This window comes from Nyctereutes procyonoides, unplaced genomic scaffold (genome assembly GCF_905146905.1).
Source record: "Nyctereutes procyonoides isolate TBG_1078 unplaced genomic scaffold, NYPRO_anot_genome, whole genome shotgun sequence".
Classification (NCBI taxonomy): Eukaryota; Metazoa; Chordata; class Mammalia; order Carnivora; family Canidae; genus Nyctereutes; species Nyctereutes procyonoides.
In genome coordinates, this window is record NW_026575146.1 from 75031538 (window position 1) to 75054064 (window position 22527).

General features: G+C 52.2%; 1 protein-coding gene across 7 annotated transcripts in view; it reads left to right on the forward strand.

Annotated features, from left to right (window-relative positions):
- ZC3H4 (zinc finger CCCH-type containing 4) overlaps positions 1-13007 on the forward strand; it is a 46413-nt gene extending 33406 nt beyond the window's left edge. For 6 of the 7 annotated variants that reach the window (XM_055310545.1, XM_055310543.1, XM_055310547.1 and 3 more), the window contains 4 exons: positions 3680-4044; positions 4246-4589; positions 7709-7960; positions 9161-13007. In XM_055310545.1, coding sequence (XP_055166520.1) covers positions 3680-4044; positions 4246-4589; positions 7709-7960; positions 9161-10683 — 2484 coding nt within the window. In that variant the 3' untranslated portion in view covers positions 10684-13007. The remainder of the gene's footprint in view (positions 1-3679; positions 4045-4245; positions 4590-7708; positions 7961-9160) is intronic. The other variant, XM_055310550.1, reaches the window with a different exon arrangement.
- The last annotated feature ends 9520 nt before the right edge of the window (positions 13008-22527 follow it).

Consider the following 22527-nt stretch of genomic DNA (forward strand, 5'->3'; position numbering starts at 1 on the left):
CACTGCCTTGGCCTCAAATGCGAGTCAGCCTCTGCTTTTGCAGCAACACAGGTGGCCCAGGGTAGGAGATAGTAAGGGAAAGAGAGGAGTACAGGATGCTGGTCTGGGTGGGTCCTGAGCTTGGGGTCTGAGGGAGGGGCAAGGAAGTGAAATCCTGGACTGAGGAGTATCTTCCAGCTGGACAGTAGGCTGGGATGTGAGAATCTTGCCGCAAGGGGGTGGGAGATGAAGCCCCAGTTGCTGAGAAGCTGAAGTCCTGTGCGTGGGCTCTTAAGAGCTTGAGGGGAGGCCCACTCACCGGGGAGCAGCAGCCCTGCTCAATCACTGGGTGAGAGCTCCAGTTCCTTCTGTTAATCGTGAATTAAGTGCCCAGTGTGTGCTGAGCGCTGTGCTGGGGGGGCAAACAGTAGCAAAGAAGTCATAGTATCCTTACCATCCAGAGCTTTTGAGTCTAATGGAGAAAGAGATGTTGGCCAGGTATCTCCATCTGTTAGGTGGTACTGAGAAACGCATCCTGTTTACGGCAGGCAAACCTGGTCTCTGGAGGCTGTCAGAAGCAGGTGTCAGGAGGCCACCTGAAGAAAGAGCCGCCCTAGGGTAGAGAAGGCAGCACTGCAAGGAGGGATTGAGTGGGGCATTCTGGCTCTGAGCTTGGGAGGCGAAGGGAGCGTGGCCCTTTCAGTGGCCAGAGCCTGCCGCCCCCTCCACAGCACGGGAGGACGTTGTGGCCAACGTTGTTCCTGTTTAATGAGGTATAACCTTGTTAGGTTTTGCCTTCTACCTGAGGGCATCAAGTTACCCTGACAGAAGGATCTAGTGGTGCAGAGATGTGGCCATCTTTGTGATTGATGTTTGGTCTGTCAGCGTGCAGAGAATGGTGGGAGGGAGAGGGAGACTAGAGACTAGGTGGGAGGCTGGGGTGCAGAGTCCCAGCCAGAGGCTACAAGGGGTCCAAGACAGAGGGTGAGGGTGTGGAGGGGCAGGTAAGCCACTCAGGTGGGAGGTCCAGGCAGTAGCTTGGGAACTGTGTGGGAGTGGAACCCTCATCCTGGTTTGAGGTTTAGGAAATAGAGGGTCCATCATTCACAAGAATCTAGCTTGTGGGTCCTCTCCTGGTGGAGGAGGAGAAGCCAGGTGGAATGAAGTGTGATGGGGTCAAACTCATACCTGCAGCTCTGCACATAGATGGGTCTGGGAGCCTCTGCTCAGAGCGGGCAGGGCAGTAACTGAAGGTATGACAGTGGACAGGGCTTCGGGGAGGCAGAGGCAGGGGTGCTGTGCAGGGGAGACCCTCAGGGGAACACCAAATAGCCCAGCCAGGCTAGCCAAAGCCTTGATTCTTTGTGCCCCCCAGGTGCCCCCCACCCTCTCACCTCTCCCATCCTCTGCTGATGTTAAGCAGCCACTGTTCTCAGGAGTCTGGGGAAGGCAGGAGGGGAGATACATGTGTTTGTTTTCCTTGCTTATTGATCCAGTGCATGTGCTACAGTGCCTAACTTCTGCTGGGTGCTGTCCTGGGTTGTGGGGATGCAGTAACAAGATGAAGTCAGTCATCGGGCAGATCCTGATAGAGCACTAGGTTCGAGGCACTGGAGGGAACGTGTAGGGAGCCCAGAGGCTCCCTGACAGGTTGATATTCAGAGGCTTGGTGAGAGGAGGTGACACCTTGCCACCCCTTAGGGTGAGTGACAGGAAGTAAAGAGTAAGAGAGGCATGTCTAAGCATGTGCAGCAGCTGCACGCACATGGTTGAGCCAGAAGAGGCCAAGGGGCCCGCTCACTGGGCAGGAAGTGAGCAGTGTGTGGAGGCAGTGAAGCACATGGAGTCTACCCCTGCCTGGCTCACCACTGAGAGCAGTGCTGAAAGACACTGCTGGTTCTGGGCAGTGTGTCCTGCGTTACCCTAGGCAGGTGTTAAAAGTGTGGTTCCAGTTCAGTAGGTCCCTCTGCATTGCTGGTTCACACTCAGATCACACCTTGGGCAGTAGGGCTCTAAGAGACACATGTTTTCTATTGATCGATTGTCTTAAGTATTCTGGCTCCCTTGGAGCCAGATTCCTCCTGGGCCCTGCTGTCCCTGTGTGTAGACTATTCTGACAGCAAGGAGAGAGAAAAGCCGAGAAGGACCTGACACCCACCTGAAGGCCCTGCTCCCACCACCCACCACCTGGGTGGAGGAGCAGGGCTGGTTGTCTTGGGTTATGCTGAGGGTGAGGTGCTGGAGGCGGAACATCTCTGAGCCCCATGTTAGGGTGCACTAAGGCATCTGTGCTGAGGTCCCTGAGATGACCCAAGCACAGGTTCGATGACTTAATGAGGGGGGCTCCCAGGACCAAGCATACAGGCACAGTGGGGAAAGGCTGGAGAAACCAGGCACCATCTTAATAGAGTCCTTGCTGCATGCAGTCATGAGGGCCGTGCTTAACTCCTCAGGTTATGGCAGGACTTGTGGAATGTTCTCAAATGCAGATGCGTGATGGAGGTTTGGTCAGTGCCCAGGGTGTGTTTCTGTGTTTCAGAAAGCACATTGTATAAACAGTTGAGAGACAGCACCTGTTATTAGTCAGGGAATACTTGGGGGGACTTCCTGCCCTGAAATCCAGCTTCCCAGACACCAGCCACAGACCAAGGTTGCAAGCAGTCCTAAGAAAAGCAGTCAAAACTGCTGTGTTTTCTCTGCATTGGATCGTGATTGGTGAGACATTCTGCTCCAGAAGTTCCATCTACCCTGTCTCGTGTTCTATGCTAGGCCCCAGGCACAAAATAGTCCTGCCCTTGTACAGTTGACAGCTGTTGTGTGAGCCAGGAGTAAACTCGAACACAGCTACGCATAAAATCCTACAGAGCTGGTGCACTACTTTGAAGGGTGCTGATAGAATCCCAGCAGTGAACATAGAAGACCAGGACAGTCACTCTAAGGTGATCTAGAGTTAGAGACCCCAACATTGGAGCTGCATGAAGGAAGTGAAGCCACAGAGGTGTGGCACTGTCCTCTCTAGACACCTAGCCCTGCGGTCAAGCTCTGTGGGTCATGGTAAGGATTTGGAGTCTGACTATAAGAGTATAGTGAGAAACCCCTTAAAATCCAAACAGGACACTGGCTTATTAGCCATCAAGTAGGTAACTCGCTACAGCACGGATAAACCTGGCAAGCATGCCACGTGAAAGAAGCCAATCACAGAAGACCACACAGTGTATGATTCTGTTTATATGACCTGTCTGGAATAAGCAGATTGTAGAGTGGCAAGCAGAGTAGTGATTGCCAGGGCCTGGAGGAGGGGGAAGGGGAATGACTACTAATAGGTGTGGGGCCTTCTTTTGGGGTGATGGGAAAAGAAAGTTCTGGAACCAGGTAGAGGTAGTAGTTGTACAACCTCATGACTGCTTAATGCTGTTGAATTATGCAATTCCAAAGGAGGAAAACCAGTACCTTTTAGGTTTTGTATGTTTTGCTGCAAACAGGACTGGCTCCCCCTGCCAGCTGGTCACAGAGCCAATGCGACAGTGGTGGGGGATGATGATTTTTGTGCTGAAGAGGCTTTGTGCTCCTTGGCTTTATGTTGGGGAGGGCTGCAGGTCCTTGTGTTTTTGGGTTTTCCTCTGAAAATTTGGCTCCCCACCTGGAAGGCGCATTCCTTGCCCCCTCCTGGTCCTATCTCTCCCTTTGTTCTCACCTACAGATGTTGGCTGACGACGCGGAAGCGGGCGCAGAGGATGAGAAGGAAGTGGAGGAACTGAAGAAGCAGGGCATCAACCCCCTGCCCAAACCACCCCCGGGCGTGGGCCTCCTGCCCACCCCTCCTCGGCCCCCTGGCCCCCCGGCTCCGACCTCTCCCAATGGCAGGCCCATGCAGGGCGGACCCCCACCCCCACCCCCGCCTCCGCCCCCACCCCCTGGGCCCCCCCAGATGCCTATGCCAGTGCATGAGCCACTGTCCCCGCAGCAGCTGCAGCAGCAGCAGGACATGTACAACAAGAAGATCCCCTCCTTGTTTGAGATCGTAGTACGGCCCACAGGCCAGCTGGCAGAGAAGCTGGGCGTGAGGTGAGTGCCTTGGGCCCCCAGAGTCAGGCTGGTGGGCCAGTTCTGGCCTCAGCCAGGCTCCTCTGTGCCGGGGACCTGTCACTGTGAGCCTGGTCTGAGCCCTTGGTGACCAACCACGTGGGCACCTCCATGTCTCCTCAGGGGGGTGGCTAACCACTCTTGCGCTGCAGCCCCCTCACGGTTACCCTCTCTTCCTCCTAGGTTCCCTGGACCCGGAGGACCGCCAGGGCCAATGGGCCCTGGGCCCAACATGGGCCCCCCGGGGCCAATGGGGGGCCCAATGCATCCCGACATGCATCCTGACATGCATCCTGACATGCACCCCGACATGCACCCTGACATGCACCCCGACATGCCGATGGGCCCTGGCATGAACCCTGGCCCACCTATGGGACCTGGTGGCCCCCCAATGATGCCCTATGGTCCTGGAGACTCCCCACATTCTGGAATGATGCCCCCCATCCCACCATCCCAGAACTTCTATGAAAACTTTTACCAGCAGCAGGAGGGCATGGAGATGGAGCCGGGACTCATTGGGGACGCAGGTATGCAGGGCTGGGTGGGGGCTGGGGTGCCACTGCAGTTTCTGGGGAACATAGTCAGGAAGACTTGGGTTTTCTCCTCGGCCCGAGTCTTTCAGAGCATGAATCCAACTGCATCTCTGTCCCGTGAGTGGTTGCACGTTTTCAGTGATGAGGCATTCGCTACCCTGTTGAGGTTGAAAGGAGTCTTGTGATACTATCAGTGTAATTTATTTAATGCTTTACAAATTTTGCTGGCTGTGCCTGGAATCGGGACCATGAGAAGTCAGAAGAGCAGATATAGAATGGTCGTGGGCTTTAAGGTGGAGGCTTCCTCTCCAAAGCGGCCTCTTTCCAGATGGTTCTCAGCTTGGAGTTGAGGGTGTTAGCCTTACGCCTCTGCTTGTTCTGTCCCCATGACTGACCATCTTCCTTCCTTCCTTTCCTTCCTTCCTTATTCGAACAAGAATGTGTATTGGTAACAATTTAAATGTCTGCCAGTCAGGGTGGTCGGCCGACTGTGCCATGGCCTTTGGGAAGGATAGGGTGAGTCTGCTACTGCCAGCTCCCGGGCTTGGTGCCAGGCCCAGGGTCAGAGCCAACAGGGCAGCCATGGTCCTTGCCTTAGCCACATTGTGGTTGAGGGAAACAGGAAAAGCGTAAGTAAGCGTGGAAGCTCATCTCAGCATCGATCGTTTCTCGAGAAAGTCAAACAGTGCTTATGGCAGAGGCAGGTCAAGAGCATCGGTACCATGTGGGGACAATCAACAGAGGCATCTCTGAAAAGTGAATGTTGGAGCGTGAAGGGGAGGAAGCCAAGGTGCAGAGACCCCAGGCCACTCAGCTCGGGTGAGAAAAGCAGAGGCAGCCATGTAGCTTGGAAAGGGAAGACAGGAGAGAGAAGTCCCTATGTGGGACTCTGACAGCCCTGGTGAGGTGGCCTCATTGCAAGAATGAAAGGGTACAGGCAGAGGCATTTGAGGGTGATGGGTAGTTGAGGCTGCAGTGGATTCATCACAGCTTCTGGGCTGCTGTGGAGTCATCTTGGGCAGAGGCGCCTGCAATGGGGCACGAATTAGCAAAGCTGGGCTTCATGGTGTGGAGATAGTGCCATGGGGTCAGTGTGTCTCCCCGTATACATGTTATAGGGCAGGAAGGAGCAGAGGGGGATGCCGGCCGTGGGGCAGAGTCACTGGGTGGGTGCTCATGCCATCCCCGATGCCGGGAAGTCCTACTGGAGAGAGCCAGATTGCGGTGGGTGGGGAGCATCTCTGCTTTGGCTGCTACCTTAAGCAAGAGACGCCCATTTGATAACTGTGTGGAAATGTTGAGGGGTGTCAGAAAGACTGCTAGACTGGAGGTCAGTGTGAGTCTCTGGCATCTGGTGTAGGTAGTGTTCAAAGCCATGAGAGCAGGTATTTGGGGGCAAGGAGCAGGAGCTTTAGAAAGATAAGTGACATGTTCTCAGGTCAGGAAAGCAGGCTTTGTGAGGGCGGTGCTGTGGTTCCCTTTTTTTCATAAATATATGGAAAAGGGTCTGGGTGTGGAGGAAAAGCAAGTCCATCAAGCTGTTAACAGTAAGTGTTTCTAGAGTAATTCACTCTAATTCCTATATCAGGAAATCTACCCTTTTAAATTATACTGCTCAGTGGTTTTTACTATATTCACAGCTCTACAGCCTTGGGAAATTCGCTCTGGCCGTAGGTTCCACGCAGGGGGGCCTGCGACTGCTTTTTCACTGAGTGAGCCCAGCTCCGCACTAGGGCGCCGCATAGCATAGGCTTCCACACTGAGCTCACATGTTCTGAAGTTTAGGGGCTTAGAAGAAGATGACATTTCACTTTTTGCCTTATACACTTCAGGGATGAAATATTTACAAATCATTTTAAGTCTCTAAGTTTAACTTAAATTACAGCTTTACTTTCTTGGTAGCACTGGCCATATTCAGACACTCAGTAGCCCCGTGGAGGGTGGTGGTGGCAAGTTGCACAGTGCAGCTGTGGAACATCTTGTCCCTGCCGGACATCCTATGTGTATGGGGCAGCGCTGACCAGACGATGTCTCAACAAGCATACACACATGCACATGGTCTCCCTGTACAGCCACCTTCTTCCCCCACCCGGGCTCTGATGTGGGTAGAGTTTGTGGAGATTGGTGGCTGATGTCAGGCATCTGCCCACCTTGCTGGAGTGAAGGCAGAGCCTTCAGCCTCGTGCTTCCTAGATGCTGGGTGGGAGAAGCACCCACTGGCCCTGGCCTTAACTGCAGCAGCATACTGAGGAGGATTTGTGGGGTGCCAGAACCCACAAAGGTGGGAGGAGCAGGAATGACCCAGGGGCCTCCTGGTTTGGCATGTGACCATAGCAACATTTTGATTATTTCCTTCTGTTTATAAGTTGTTGTTGTTGTTGTTGTTTTAAGATTTTATTTATTTATTCATGAGAGACAGAGAGAGAGAGAGAGAGAGAGAGAGAGAGAGAGAGAGGCAGAGACACAGGCAGAGGGAGAAGCAGGCTCCATGCAGGGAGATCGATGTGGGATTCACTCTTGGAACACTGGGATCAGATGCCCTGAGGCAAAGGCAGACTCTAAACTGCTGAGCCACCCAGGCATCCCTGTTCATAAGTTTTTGTTCACCATGGTTGAGCTCGTATTACGAGCTCCGAGCTCTCTATGACATGCAGTGTTTTTCTGTTCTGGCTATTATAAAGAAACCGTAAAGTGAATCTTCATTGCCAGTAATTAGAGGAGATCCAAAAGCATGTGGGGTCAAAAGTGAAAGACCCTTCAGCCCTGTCTGCCCAGTCTCGTTCCCAGGGGGACTGTTTTCTGTCTGTCTTCAAAGCCTTTTCTTTGCGTTTTATAAACATCTGTATGACGTTCCGTCCTATGTTCAGCATTTGCCCACATCACCAAATTGTGCTGTGAACCCCATTTTCAGTGGCTGCATCCTGGGTGGGGATCCCCTTGTTGGCTGCTGTCGGGCTTTCTGTGGGGACCGTCCTGGGAGGGTAGGAAGGGTTGGGCTGCACGTTGTCACCCATCACCATTGGGGGGTGGTTCTCTGGTCAAGGGTGCACAGGTGGGCTGGAGTTGGCTACGAGGCCCTTCCCGACACGAACCCTGGTTCTTCCCTGCCACAGAGGACTACGGGCGCTACGAAGAGCTGCCGGGGGAGCCGGGGGAGCACCTCTTCCCCGAGCCCCCTCTGGAGCCTGACAGCTTCTCTGAGGGAGGGCCCCCAGGCCGGCCGAAGCCGGGCGCCGCTGTCCCCGACTTCCTGCCCTCAGCCCAGAGGGCCCTGTACCTGAGGATCCAGCAGAAGCAGCAGGAGGAGGAGGAGAGAGCGAGGAGGCTGGCTGAGAGCAGCAAGCAGGACCGGGAGAATGAGGAAGGCATGTGTCCTCCCCAGGGGCAGGGGCTTCCCCAGACAGGCACGGGCCCCCTGGGCCACTGTGCAGTGGAGCGGTGGGGAAGGCCTAGGTGGGGGTTTGTGTCGGAAAGGAGCCTGTGGCCAGGAAGGATCCTTGGCCCAGGGCCGTGAAGCCAGGCTGCGGATGCTGCATTGCATGTCCCTAAGAAAATTGGAAGTCAGGGCTGCTGTTCTGTGTCTTGAGGGTCAAGAAAGACCCTGATCCCATCAAGGAGGGAGGTGGGCTGGTCCCTGGAGGAGACCGCAGCCAACAGGATTTCCCTTCTGCGCCCTTAGAGAGAAGGCTGAAAGGAGAGGCTCACAGCCCCTTTCCCTAGACCATGTTCTCAGAAAGTCAGCAGATGACAGCTAGTTGCTGACATCAACCAGTAACAGTCAGTCCCACCTGCCAGATCGCTCGGTGCTACACAGTGGACCTGATGGCATCCAGCCCAGGAGGAAATGGGGTAGACAAATGGTGTTTAGAACCAGGAGCTTGAGGCCACAGGTGGCCCTTGTGGGAGCCCAGGAGCAGGTGGGGACAGGGGGAAGAGGGGACAGCACCCTCCATTGGTGGCTCTGGTTTTACCTGCCCAGAAGGTTGGACTTAGGCCAGTTTCTGAGCCCACCCGGCCCCGCCTCTCATCAGCCGGTGACTGCCCTTCCCATGGTAACATGGCAAGGGGCCTGGGGACCAGTGTCTGTGAGCCCCAAGTGAGAGCAGAGTCAGTGGTAGCTGCGCCCAGCTGCCCAGGGCTGGGCCTGCCGTGTTGGGACCTCAGTCTGTGGAGGGTGAGGACGAGGTGACAGGGCCCTGGGCTAGGGTGCGGAGCTCAGTCCCTGCTCTGCCCCTGATCTCATGGCACTGTCCACACCTCTGCTTTCTCATCTGTCAACAGGGCTTGATAATACTGCTTCCTGGGTGGTTGTGAGAATTAATAAGACCAAGCACTTAGAGCAGTGCTGGCACATGGGGGAAAGGTCTAGAAACATTAGCTAGTGACCTGCCAGGCTCAGCCCGCCTAAGCTCAGTGTCTGTTCATGGCCGCCTGCCAAGGGAGGGGAAACTGAGGTTGTCAGAGGTAAGGCAGAGGAGCCGTTCACCCAGTGGGCTGCTGTGGGGTCCACAAGGGCTGGTACCACATGTGGTCACTCACCTCCCTCCTCCTCTGTTCTTCCTTAGGTGACACGGGAAACTGGTACTCTAGTGATGAGGATGAGGGTGGGAGCAGCGTCACTTCCATCCTGAAGACCTTGAGACAGCAGACCTCTAGCAGACCCCAGGCTTCCGTCGGGGACCTGAGCAACAGTGGGCTAGGAGATCCCCGCCTCCAGAAAGGACACCCTACAGGAGGCCGGCTGGCTGACCCTCGCCTCAGCCGGGACCCCAGACTCACCCGCCACGCCGAGGCTTCCAGCGGGTCTGGCCCAGGAGACACAGGGCCCTCCGACCCTCGGTTGGCTCGCTCCCTGCCCATCCCAAAACCCGAAGGCGGCCTTCATTCCAACCCTGCAGGCCCCGGAGGCTCCAAGGGGTCTGGACCACCCCCTGCAGAAGAGGAGGAAGGGGAGCGGGTCCTACGGGAGAAGGCCATGACCATTCCCCTGGACCCTCTCCCTGGACACCCACTGCGGGACCCAAGATCCCAGCTGCAGCAGTTTAGCCACATCAAGAAAGATGTGACCCTGAGCAAGCCAAGCTTCGCCCGCACTGTGCTCTGGAACCCTGAAGACCTGATTCCCTTGCCCATCCCCAAGCAGGACGCGGTCCCCCCTCTCCCTGCGGCCCTGCAGTCCATGCCCACCCTGGATCCCAGGCTGCACCGTGCCACTGCCACAGGACCCCCCAACCCTCGACCGCGCCTGGGCACCTCCACAGACCCTGGCACATCCGGGTCTAACCTGCCTGACTTTGAGCTCCTCTCTCGCATCCTTAAGACCGTCAATGCCACGGGCCCCTCAGCAGCCCCTGGCTCCAGCGACAAGCCCAGTGACCCCCGGGTGCGGAAGGCACCAACCGACCCTCGGCTTCAGAAACCAGCAGACTCTGCTGCCTCCTCCCGGGCTGCCAAGCCTGGCCCCACTGAAGCATCCTCTCCAGCTGGCAGCCCCAGCGGGGAGTCCTCCCCACCAGCCACCGCCCCCTACGACCCCCGAGTGCTGGCTGCCGGTGGGCTGGGCCAGGGCAGTGGGAGCAGCCAGAGCAGTGTGCTGAGTGGCATCAGCCTCTATGACCCCAGGACTCCCAACGCAGGTGGCAAAACTACTACGGAGCCGGTTGCTGATGCAGGCGCCCAGCCTAAGGGCCCCGAGGGCAATGGCAAGAGCTCGGCCACGAAGGCCAAGGAGCCCCCCTTCATCCGTAAGTCCGCCCTGGAACAGCCAGAATCTGGGAAGTCCAGTGCAGATGGCAGTGCAGCCACAGCCACAGACAGATACAACAGTTACAACCGGCCCCGGCCCAAGGCTGCAGCAGCCCCCGCCACTACTCCTGGCGCCCCGCCACCAGAGGGTGCCTCACCCCAGCCTGGTGTGCACAACCTGCCGGTGCCTACCCTCTTTGGGACTGTGAAACAGACGCCCAAGACGGGCTCTGGGAGCCCATTTGCTGGCAACAGCCCAGCCCGCGAGGGTGAGCAGGACGCGGGGTCCCTGAAAGATGTTTTTAAAGGCTTTGACCCCACTGCCTCCCCCTTTTGCCAGTAGTGTTAAGGTGGAGTCAAGTGCTCCCTGCACCCCACCCTTCCCAGGGCAATATTTAAGGGCAGCAACCAGAGTTGGGAACTTGGGGGGAGGGGGGCTCCGGGTGTTTTGTTTTTTTTTTTTTCCTCTCCTCTCCATCTCTCTCGCTTTCTCTCTCTCTCTCTCTCGCTTTCTCTTTTTGTTTCTCTCTTTTTAAGTAGTACTTTCTTTACAGCATATAAATTGTATATAACCATTTTCACTCAGTTCTGGTCAGTGCTGTGGGGCTCCCAGGCCTCCGCCAGGAAAACCTACTTGTGTACATGAGCAGTGGCCAGTCCTCTGAGCCTCAGCCCCAGCTGGCACTCCTTCTGGCCGGGCTCAGTTGTCAGGGACTCTCTAAAGGCTGGAGCCCCAGTCTGGTGGCTGGGGGTCCAGTGGGTTTTCTGGGCAAAGCCTGGCCCATCCTCGGCCCCCCGCCCACCCCCGGAGGACAAAGGGAACAGTAGGTGTCCAAAGGCACCAAATGCTGCTCACCCCTTATGAGTGAGGAGAGAGGAAGCCAAGACAGTGGGCAGGCCCTGACCTGTTTCAGGGACCGAAGGAAGGAAACCACTCAAAAGAAAGGCAGAGAGCCCTTGGAAGCTGCCTGGTCCAGGAGAAGCAAGCCCCTTCTGCTCCTATCTCATGCGGATTCACAGCCCAGCCTCCCTGCTGCCCTCCGTCCAGAGTTCGTCCTCAGACCCACACACCCTCCGCCCACATCAGAAGACTCCAGGGTGAGAGATGGACCTGGAGGTGGCAGGGCTGGTGTGGAGTGGCATACCTAAAGCTGCCTCCAGGAGGCAGCCTCCACAGACCGTGTGTTGTCTGTCAGTATTAGCCCCTGTCCTGTTCCGTCGCAGCCACGCCCTCTTCCCCTCCAGGCTGAGGTCTTTCCTGGTCCTCAGGAGCCAGAGCACCCAGTGTGCTGGCCCCAGCCCTAATGGGGATAGCTCAAGGATCCGCGGTGTGGCCGCTCCACCAGGCTCCCGCTGCTGGGAGCCCCGGGTGATTCTTGGCAAAGTGTTTTCTGCTCTCCGCTCACTTCGAACATCCTTTGCACCTTGTCTAACATAGGGCCCGTGGTATTGGTGTGTTTGGTTTTCTTCCCAGCTGACGGTGCATGGGTTCAAAGGCATGTCACAGTGGTAGATTTGGGGGGCTTGAGGAAAGGGCAGAGGCTAGTCAGGGCAGGGTGGGGGGCTGCTGGGCTCCTCTAGGAACAGCCCAGTGGGACCCCCTGCTTGCAGGTGGAAGGCGAGGAACCAGAAGTCTACATCCTGCTCCCCTTCTCTGGCTGAGCCGGGATGGGAGAAGAGACGTCTCCACTGGGCTCTCCCTACCTGCCCCAGGACCCTGGCTGAGGTCCAGCTCTGTCTACAGAGCTCCGGAGGAGGGCCCACCCTGTGGAGGTGGCCTTGGGGAGGCCAGCCTGGGGCTCGAAGGTCCTTCCCGTCTGTGTGTTAGCACCTGCTGGCCGCCTCTTGCCTTTTTCTCCTCATCCCATCACCACACTTGGCTTGTGTAAGGCCCCCACCTCTTCCTTACTAATAATGAGGAAACCTGATGACCCAGCCAAAGGGTTTCCCCTCCCAGCTCCTTGGGGTGGGAGGTAAGTGAGGCTCCTATACCAAACTCCTGTCCCCAGAAAAAGAAAAAACAGTCATTGAGTTGGGGCTGGAAGCTAGGGCGGGAGAAGGCAGCCCACAGGGTCAGTGCGCCGTGATCAGGTTTGGTTTGTCTTTGTCTTTTCTGTTTTTGTTGTTTTTAAACAATCATTAGTGAGATTTTTCTTCAGCCACCAGTGTTGGCCTTGAAGCAAAGGGCTGTAGCCCTTGGTGTTTGTAAAATAAGAATACACAGTGTGGCTGTGGATTTTTTTTTCTTCCTCCTTTCAGAATTTTCTTTTGTAAAAGCAAAATTAAATACTTTTTTTAAAACCGAAATCTGTGGATGAAATAGAAGCTGGAACCCTCCTGTCGGAATATTCAGCCTAAGAACCTCATGGGACTATGAATTCCCCCGAAATTTTCATTTGCCATCAGGCTAAGCTTTTAAAAACAAAATGTTCTCTAACCAGGATTGTAACAAAAGTGTAAATACTACTTCAGAGTTGAGAGTTGATGGTGCAAATATGTATATAACGTACTGTATTTTTACAATGATCATCGCATGACTGTCCCGGCTCCCTTTTTGTACTCCTTATCTGTCTTCCAGAAATGTCACCTGCCCTTTCTCCTGTGGTCTCTTAATCCAATAATTGTATTACTGCCATTAAAGGATGCAGTTATTTTAAAAACCCTGCAGTCTCGCCTTTCTATGCTGCCCCCACCATCCCTCGCCCTGGGAATGACAAGACCTGGGTCTGTTCTCTTAGCAGCCTGACATTTGTGATTACACTGTGGGATCGGTGCCTAAAACAGGCCATGCTTTCCTTAGCAGTTGGCACCTGCCTCCCATGGTTCCTGATTCTCTGTTTTGGGCCAGCCTCAGTATGCAGAGATACAGGGGTGAGCTGCATAGCACTGCCTCTGCACAACCCAGGGAAGGCCAACAGGACTGGATTCCAGGGATGAGAAGAAACAGGAGCCCTGAGCACTACAGACTGAATGTGTGCGTTGCCTCAAAATTCGTATAGTGGGGATCCCTGGGTGGCGCAGCGGTTTAGCGCCTGCCTTTGGCCCAGGGCGCGATCCTGGAGACCCGGGATCGAATCCCACATCGGGCTCCTAGTGCATGGAGCCTGTTTCTTCCTCTGCCTATGTCTCTGCCTCTCTCTCTCTGTGTGTGACTATCATTATTAAATAAAAAATTAAAAAAAAATTTAAAAAAAATTCGTATAGTAACACACCTGTTTCCCCAGTGCCATGGTGTTGGGAGGTGGTGAGGTCAGGGGGATGGAGCTCTTCCACTGCTTACTGGTCTACGCTGGTAAGCTCTAAGTTTACATAAAAATTGCAGGATGCATGAATTTCTTCCAATTCACCCATATTGAGTGAGGATGACTTCACCTGTGACTCAAAGCTCCTAACTCAGTTGGCCTAAACAGCTAGGAGTCCAGCATCTCAGGAAGGTCAGCAGGACAGTTCTGGAGTTGGTCAAGTTGGAGTGGACTCTAGACCCGCTAGGGCCAGCTTTCATACTGCTGGTCATCCCCTCAGGATTGCAAGTTGGCTAGCATCTGGCAGTGTCCATGTAAAAGTAAAGAGGGAACTCTTCTGTCTCTCCCCATGAGTGAGGGAACGCTTCCTGGAAACCCCTCGGCAGACTCCTGTCCGGTCTCATTGGCCCTCTGCGTTGGTCGCTTGCAGGAGGGATGCTGAAGTCTCGTGTTTTGTTCTTAGACTAATCAAAGTTCCAGTGTCCTGAGGCACAGCACGGAAATGCCGTTTGGGCTCCCAAGGCAGGGGAGGCACGGGGGTTGAGAACCACAGGGACTATTCAGCCAACAGTCAGGCTTGTGGGACATGTACCCACGACACACCAGATCCTGTGGGCAGCACTGGGCTCCTGCACTGGCTGGGACAGGGCACTGCAAGGGGGAAGGAGCTAGCACCTGGACCCAGCAGGGGGGTTGGCAGGTCCTGGTGAAGCTCGAAGGCGTTGCTACAGACATGGACAGGGAAGAGCCCTGGAGACTTAGGTGCTCATAGAAAATAGTGACTGGGTCATCTGCCTGGAGGCTAAACCTTACTTCTGACAGGCGTGTGGAAAATGGATCCACTAGGCCAAAGTGGGGGTGGGGGTGGGTGCAGGCAGCCTGGTGGAATGACAAAGCAAGAGGAGCAAGGGTTTGGGGAGCCAATGGACCTGAAGCTCAGGGCGGAGATAGGAGTTGGCAACAGTTACACATGGTGGGTGACAGGACGAGTCAGAGAGGATGTCTGAGACCCTGCTGGAGGCCAGTTCCTTGGCTGAGATGGCACTGGGGAGAAGCAGGTGGTCTGGGAACTGGCTCAAAGCAGCTCTGGACTGGGGCTCTGGGTCTAGGCTGTGGGGGTCCCTGCTTAGAGCTGGGCAGTAGAGATGCTGGAACGGATGATGTCTTAAGAAGTGCATGGAGTTGGGACGCTTGGGTGGCTCAGCGGTTGAGCATCTGCCTTGGGCTCGGGGCGTGATCCCAGAGTCCTGAGATCAAGTCCTGCCTCGGGCTCCCTGCAGGGAGCCTGCTTCTCCCTCTGCCTGTGTCTCTGCCTCTCTCTGTGTGTCTTGTGAATAAATAAATAAAATCTTAAAAAAAAAGAAGAAAGAAGAAAGAAGAAGAAGAAGAAGAAAGAAGAAGAAAAGAAAAAAGAAGAAGAAAGAAGAAGAAAAGAAAGAAGAAGAAGAAGAAGAGGAGGAGGAGGAGGAGGAGGAGGAGGAGGAGGAGGAGGAGGAGGAAGAAGTAGTGCATGGAGTCCTGTTGGAGGGAAAATGGAGCCTGAGGACAGAAGGGGCCAGTGAACATGAGCAGGTGAGTGAGACCAAGAGCCATGTGAAAGGCCTTCCACTTTCAAAGATTACTGGGGTGTTGGGACTGGCAACCGTGCCAGGTGTCCTCAGGTACCTGACCTGACCCACCATCCATCTGGATTCTACAGGTGTGAAAGTATTACTGTACTTGCTTTGTCAGATGCTTAGCCATCTGCCAACCCCTCTCCAACCATCCATCATGTATTTGGATGCATTTTAAAATAACTTGCAGACATGAGAAGACAGCCCTCCTCCCAATCCTTCAGCTAATGTGTATCACTAACCTGAGTTCAATATTCACATTCCTTTTTTTTAAGATGCAATTTCCATAACATGAAATGAAATGCACAGAATTTCCATGTATACTCTTGGAGTTTTGAGAAATGCATCCGTGTTTGTTCCCCAAACCCCAATGAACATAAAGTTCCTTCATGTTCCCTCCCTGTCAGTTCCTTCACTTTGCCATTGGCTGGGGGCTCTGCAGTTATTTCCTCGCACACCTGCTCGGGGACTTTGGGACTGTTCTGGATACAGCTGCTGAGTATGTTTGTCTGAGGCCTCGGTGTGAACATGGTTGTTCATTTCTCTTGGATAAATACCTGGGAGTGAGATCGCTAGTCCTAGGGTGGATGAATGTTTAATTTTATAAGAAATTGCTGGCGCAGCTCGGGTGGCTCAGCAGTTTGGCACTGCCTTCAGCCCAGGGCCTGATTCTGGGAACCCAGGATCAAGTCCCACATCGGGCTCCCTGCATGGAGCCTGCTTCTCCCTCTGCCTGTGTCTCTGTCTCTCTCTGTGTCTCTCATGAATAAGTAAATAAAATCTTAAAAAAAAAAAAACTCTCTGGAGATAAAAAAATATCTTAGAAAAGAAATTGCCAAACTCCCTTCCAAAGCCATCATACCATTTTTTTCCATCTCACCAGCAGTGAATGAGAGTTCTGGTTGTTCTGCATCCTTGCCAACAGTTTCCCGTATAGATTTCTAATGTATTTAATATTGAACTATTTTTTTTGGTATATTGAACTATTTAATTGAGGTGAAATTCACTAGATAACATAAAATTAACCATTTAAAAAAATTTTATAGTAGGCTGCACACCCAGCATGGAGCCCAACACAGGGCTTAAACTCACAACTCTGAGATCAAGACCTGAGCTGAGATCAAGAGTCAGATGCTTAACTGACTGAGCCACCCAGTCAGTTAATGCCCTGAAATTAACCATTTTTATTTTTTATTTTTAAAAATATTTTATTTATTTATTTATTCATGAGAGACAGAGGGAGAGAGAGAGGCAGAGACACAGGCAGAGGGAGAAGCAGGCTCAAGGCAGGGAGCCTGACATGGTACTCAATCCCCGGTCTCCAGGATCATGCCCTGAGCTGAAGGTGGCGCTAAACCGCTGAGCCACCGGGGCTGCCCAAATTAACCATTTTTAAAATGAATAGTGCAGTAGAATTTCGTACTTTCTCCATATTGTTTGACCATCACTATGTCTGTGACCCCCAAAAGGTTAGTTAATTTTTTTAATTTTTATTTATTTATGATAGGCACACAGAGAGAGAGAGAGAGGCAGAGACATAGGCAGAGGGAGAAGCAGGCTCCATGCACCGGGAGCCCGACGTGGGATTCGATCCCGGGTCTCCAGGATCGCGCCCTGGGCCAAAGGCAGGCGCTAAACTGCTGCGCCACCCAGGGATCCCTGTCACCCCCAAAAGGAAGTCCTTACCTATTATTAGGCATTACATCTGAAAAGATCCTTTGCCCAAAACTGATCATAGTCACAGGTTCAGGGGGTTAGAACATGGCCATATATTTTGGGGGACCATCATTCATCCTCTTACATTGGTCTTTCAGCTGATTCTGGGAAGGTGGGCAGAGAAGGCTCTGATGACTCTAAGACTTCATCCACCACCTTTCTCTGAAATCTGCCCTGGAATGTGTGCGCCACCGTTATTCTTTATCTAGCAGTAATCTTTTGAAAGTCTCTTAGAAGTCCTTTTCCTGACAATCACTGGACCATCTCATACTCATAAACAAGCTTCCACCAGAGGTATGAGACAAACATTAAATAATATCCATAGGAACACTTTACTGGATATTTGCAAAAGACCCACCCTGGAGGGGAGATGAGTTGCTTTCTCTCTCTCTCTCTCTCTCTCTCTCTCTCTCTCTCTCTCTCTCTCTCTAAGATTTCATTTATTTATTCGTGAGAGACACAGAGAGAGAGAGGCAGAGACACAGGCAGAGGGAGAAGCAGGCTCCATGCAGGGAGCCCGATGCAGGACTCGATCCTGGGACTCCAGGATCATGCCCTGGGCTGAAAGCAGGCGCTAAACAGCTGAGCCACCCAGGGAACCCCTGCTTTTTCTCTCAACGGCATTTCTCATATTGTGAGTCTGGTGAGGATCTCCTAATAGTGTGAAAGATTTTTAAAATATTTGAGAGAGCGTGAGAGAGATCACAGAGGCAGAGGGGAAGGGAGAAGTAGATTCCCCACTGAGCAGGGAGCCTGTCCTGGGGCTCTCTCCTGGGACCCCAGGATTATGACTTGAGCCTAAGGCAAATAACCAACTGAGCCATCTATATGCCTGGAACTTTTATTTTTTTTTTTTTTTAAGATTTGGAGCCTATCAGTTGTATTAGTAAGGATGGGCAAGGTTCTGCTGCAGAAACGCAAACTTCCAAATTTCAGTGGCTCATTCATGGGGCAGCAGGAAGCTAGTTCATCCTAGCCACTAAGGAAAGGACCCAAGCTGACTGGGGCTCCATCCCTGGAACAACATGGCAGTGGTGAGGGAAGATGGAAGATAGTCCCCCAGCTATCTATCTATCTATCTATCTATCTATCTATCTATCTATTTATTTATTTATTTATTTATTTATTTAACATTTTATTTATTTATTCATGAGAGACACAGAGAAAAACAGACACATAGGCAGAGAGAGAAGCAGGCTCCATGCAGGGTGCGGGATGTGGGACTCGATGCCGGGACTCCGGGATCACGCCCTTAGCCAAAGGCAGACCCCTCAACCTCTGAGGCACCCAGGCGTCCTAGTCCCCCAGCTTTTAAATGTTTCCTCCCCCAGGCATTCATTGGCTATTCTGCGGTGGGCCAGGAGGTGGACAGCTGGAGCTACTAGGGGACCAGCACTAATGTCTCCCGCACCAGCCCTCCCCAGTTCTCCCAGGCGTCCCTCCTTGTTTGCAGGTGCCAAGCCACGGGCTACAGTAGCCACCTGAGGAGGTGTGGTGGCCTTGCGAAGGTACAGGTGCTGTCCTGTTTGCCACCGCAGCAAGCCTCCCTGCCACAAGGCCTGAGCTGCTGAAATTCACGATTGTTACATGGAGGCCACGCCCCCTAGGCCGCCGCAGCCAATGAGTGAGTGCGGTGGGCGTGGCGAGGCCGCGGGGGCTTGGTGGGTTGCTGGCCGGCACGTGGAGAGGGCAAGCAATACAGTGTCTTGGTGTCTCCGCTTCTAAGGAGCTAATCCTACTGAGTTGGGAGGCCCTACCCTAGACCCTCACATTACCTCAGTTACCCCCTTAAAGACCTCCTCTCCAGGGGGATCCCTGGGTGGCTTAGCGGTTTAGCCCCTGCCTTTGGCCCAGGGCGTGATCCTGGAGTCCTGGGATCGGGTCCCACGTCGGGCTCCCTGCATGGAGTTTGCATCTCCCTCTGTCTGTGTCTCTGCCTCTCTCTCTATCTCTGTGTCTATCATGAATAAATAAATAAAAATCTTAAAAAAAAAAAAAGACCTCCTCTCCAAATACAGCCACATTGAGGGCAAGGGCTTCAGCATGTGAATTTGGAGAGGACACAATTCAGCCCATATCCCCCATAGATAACTTGAAAGGCAAGATCTTTTGCACAGTCTTTTTTTTTTTAAGATTTTATTTACTTATTCATGAGAGACACACACAGAGAGAGAGAGGCAGAGACACAGGCAGAGGGAGAAACAGGCTCCATGCAGGGAGCCCGATGTGGGACTCGATCCCGGGACTCCAGGATCACACCCCAGGCCAAAGGCGGCATTAAACCGCTGAGCCACCCGGGCTGCCCATGCACAGTCTTTCTTATTTCTTTTGGCGTTTACTCTGTTTCTCTCTCTCTCTTTTTAAGTAATGTTGATCTTTTTAAAACTTTTTATTGGGCAGACCAGGTACTCAGTGGTTTAGCGCCGCCTTCAGCCCAGGGCATGATCCTGGAGTCCCGGAATCAAGTCCCACATCGGGCTCCTGGCATGGAGCCTGCTTCTCCCTCCTCCTGTGTCTCTGCCTCTCTCTCTCTCTCTCTCTCTCTCTCTCTCTCTCTCTCTCATAAATAAATAAATAAATAAATCTTTAAAAAAATATATGACAGCTTTAGGTGCTATCAATTTCCTTCTCTCTTCCCTCTACCTTACTTTCAGGCTGGTTTTGTAACTTTACGTACTATGACAGACTGTGTCTTATTCTCCTAATAAACACTGCCCGTTAGAATGTTCTGCAGGGATGGAAATGGCTTCTCTCTTTGCTTGTCCAGTATGGCAGCCACTCAGAGCACATGTTGCCACTGAGCACTTAAACCCAGGCCCTGGGTTTTAATTTTTAATTAATAAGCATTTAGAAGGGGCGCCTGGGTGGCTCAGCGGTGGAGCGCCTGCCTTTGGCCTAGGGCTGGATCCCGGGATTCTGGGATCGAGTCCCACGTCCGGCTCCCTGCAAGGAGCCTGATTCTCCCTCTGTCTGTGTTTCTTCCTCTCTCTCTGTGTCTCTCATGAATTAATAAATAAAATATGAATTTATTAATTCATGAGAGAGAGAGGGAGGCAGAGGGAGAAGCAAGCTCCATGCAGGGAGCCCGACGCGGGACTCGATTCCAGGGCCCCAGGATCACGCCCTGGGTGGAAGGTGGCACTAAGTTGCTGAGCCACCGGGGCTGCCCAAATAAATAAAATCTTAAAAAATAAAAATAAAAAAAATACTTAGGGGCTTAAAAAGAATGCAAATGCATTCTCATAGTTCTGAAGATCAGAAGTCTAAAATCAAGGTGTGAACAGGGTTGTGTCCTTCCTGGAGGTTTCAGGAGAGACTTCATTTCTTTGCCATCTCCAGCTTCTAGAATCCTCCTGCAGGGCTTGGCTCTTGGCCCCTTTCTTAAGACCCTCTGACCTCTTGGCTCCTGTTGTCACATCTCCTACTATTAACTGATCCTCCTGTCTCTGTCTCTAAAAAGCCTCTATAGCCATACCCTAACTCTCCTGGGATCCAAGAATGCTATATTACCTGACAAAGGGAACTTTGCCTGTGTGATTAAGTGTTGTGAGTTGGGGAGATGGTCCCACATCATCTGGGTCGACCAGATATCATTGCAAGGATGCTCATAAGGAGGCCGGAGGGGTGCATGGATACCTCAGTGGTTGTGTATCTGCTATATTCTGGAGCTGCTGGCAGAGCACAGGAAAAAGGAGCCTGTCTCTGTGCTCATTAACGATCAAGCTCATTGCGGTAGGCTGAGAAAGGTTCCTGGGTCACCTGGGTGACTCAGTGCTTGAGCGTCTGCCTTTAGCTCAGGGCATGATCCCGGGGTCCTGGGATCGAGTACCACATCGGGCTCCCCTCAGGAAGCCTGCTTCTCCCTCTGCTTATGTCTCTGCCTCTTTCTGTGTCTCTCATGCATAAATAAATAGAATCTTAAAGAAAAAAAAAAAGGAGGCAGGAGATCAGAGTGGAAGGTGAGGAAGCAGAATTGGGAGTGGTTCGAGGAGGAGGCTGCAAGCCAACGAAAGCAGCTGGCCTTGGGGCCCTGCTTTCCACTGAAACCCTGAGGAATTGAAAGCAGGTGCACTAACAAATATTTCTACTTGCATGTTCACCACAGACTTATTTATAATATGCAAAGAGGGGAAACAATCCATGTGTCCATCAACAGTTAAATGGATAAACAAAATGTGCTGTATTTATACAATGGAATATTACTCCGTTGTAACAAGGAATGAAGTGCTGACCCACACTGCAATGTTAAAACTTGAAAACATTAAGCTAACTGGAAGAAGCCAGATATTGTTGGATTCCATCTCCCTATGAAATGTCCAGAACAAATCATCAGAGAAAAGAGACTAGTGGTGGCCAGGGGCTGGAGGGGATGGTGAGGATGGGGGGGGAGGGGCAGGGATTTTCTTTTTTTGGGTGACGAAAATGTTCTGTGGTTAGATAGTGATGCCAATTGTACAATGTGTGAATATTCTTTTTTTTTTAATTTTATTATTTATGATAGTCACAGAGAGAGAGAGAGAGGCAGAGACACAGGCAGAGGGAGAAGCAGGCTCCATGCACCGGGAGCCCGACATGGGATTCGATCCCGGGTCTCCAGGATCACGCCCTGGGCCAAAGGCAGGCGCCAAACCGCTGCGCCACCCAGGGATCCCCAATGTGTGAATATTCTAAAAGCCATTGAATTATATGATTTAAAAGGATGGATTTGGGGATCCTTGGGTGGCTCAGCAGTTTAGCACCTGCCTTTGGCCCAGGACGTGATTCTGGAGTCCTGGGATCGAGTCCCACATCAGGCTCCCTGCATGGAGCCTGCTTCTCCCTCTGCCTGTGTCTCTGCCTCTTGCTGTCTCTATGTCTCTCATGAATGAATAAATAAATAAGATCTTAAAAAAAAAAAACATTGATTATAAAAAAATAAAATAATAAAAAATAAAAGGATGGATTTTATGTGAATTACATCTCAATTAAAAAAAGAATCATTAACCTTCTTCTATACCAACAATAATCAATAGGAAATTAAAGGAAAATCAGATAACTTTCTCAAGAGTGATAAAAACAATAAGATATCTATGGAGGGAAAAAAAAACCAAAACTATAAGTTATCTAGGAATTAACCTAATGAAGAATGCACAAAAACTTTCTGGAGATGTCAAATTTTTTCAAAATCTGAAATTAAGAGAAATTGTATTCAAATTTTATTCAGAAAGACCATTTTAGAGCATGTGACTCTTGTTCTCAGGGTTTTTTTTTTTAATTTTTATTTATTTATGATAGTCACAGAGAGAGAGAGAGAGAAAGAGGCAGAGACACAGGCAGAGGGAGAAGCAGGCTCCATGCACCGGGAGCCCGACGTGGGACTGATCCCGGGTCTCCAGGATCGCGCCCTGGGCCTAAGGCAGGCGCTAAACCGCTGCGCCACCCAGGGATCCCTCTCTCACTCTCTTTTATTCAAACAAATAAATAAAAAAAAAATTTAATAGAGAGAGAGAGAGTAGAGATTACTTAAAATCTGTGTTAAAAAAAAAAAAAGACCATCATCATGGGGAGCCTACTCTGACCTCTGAGGCCTGCAAAATGTCTCCAAATCAAACAGAAAAGGGTATTGCTTTCCTCTCG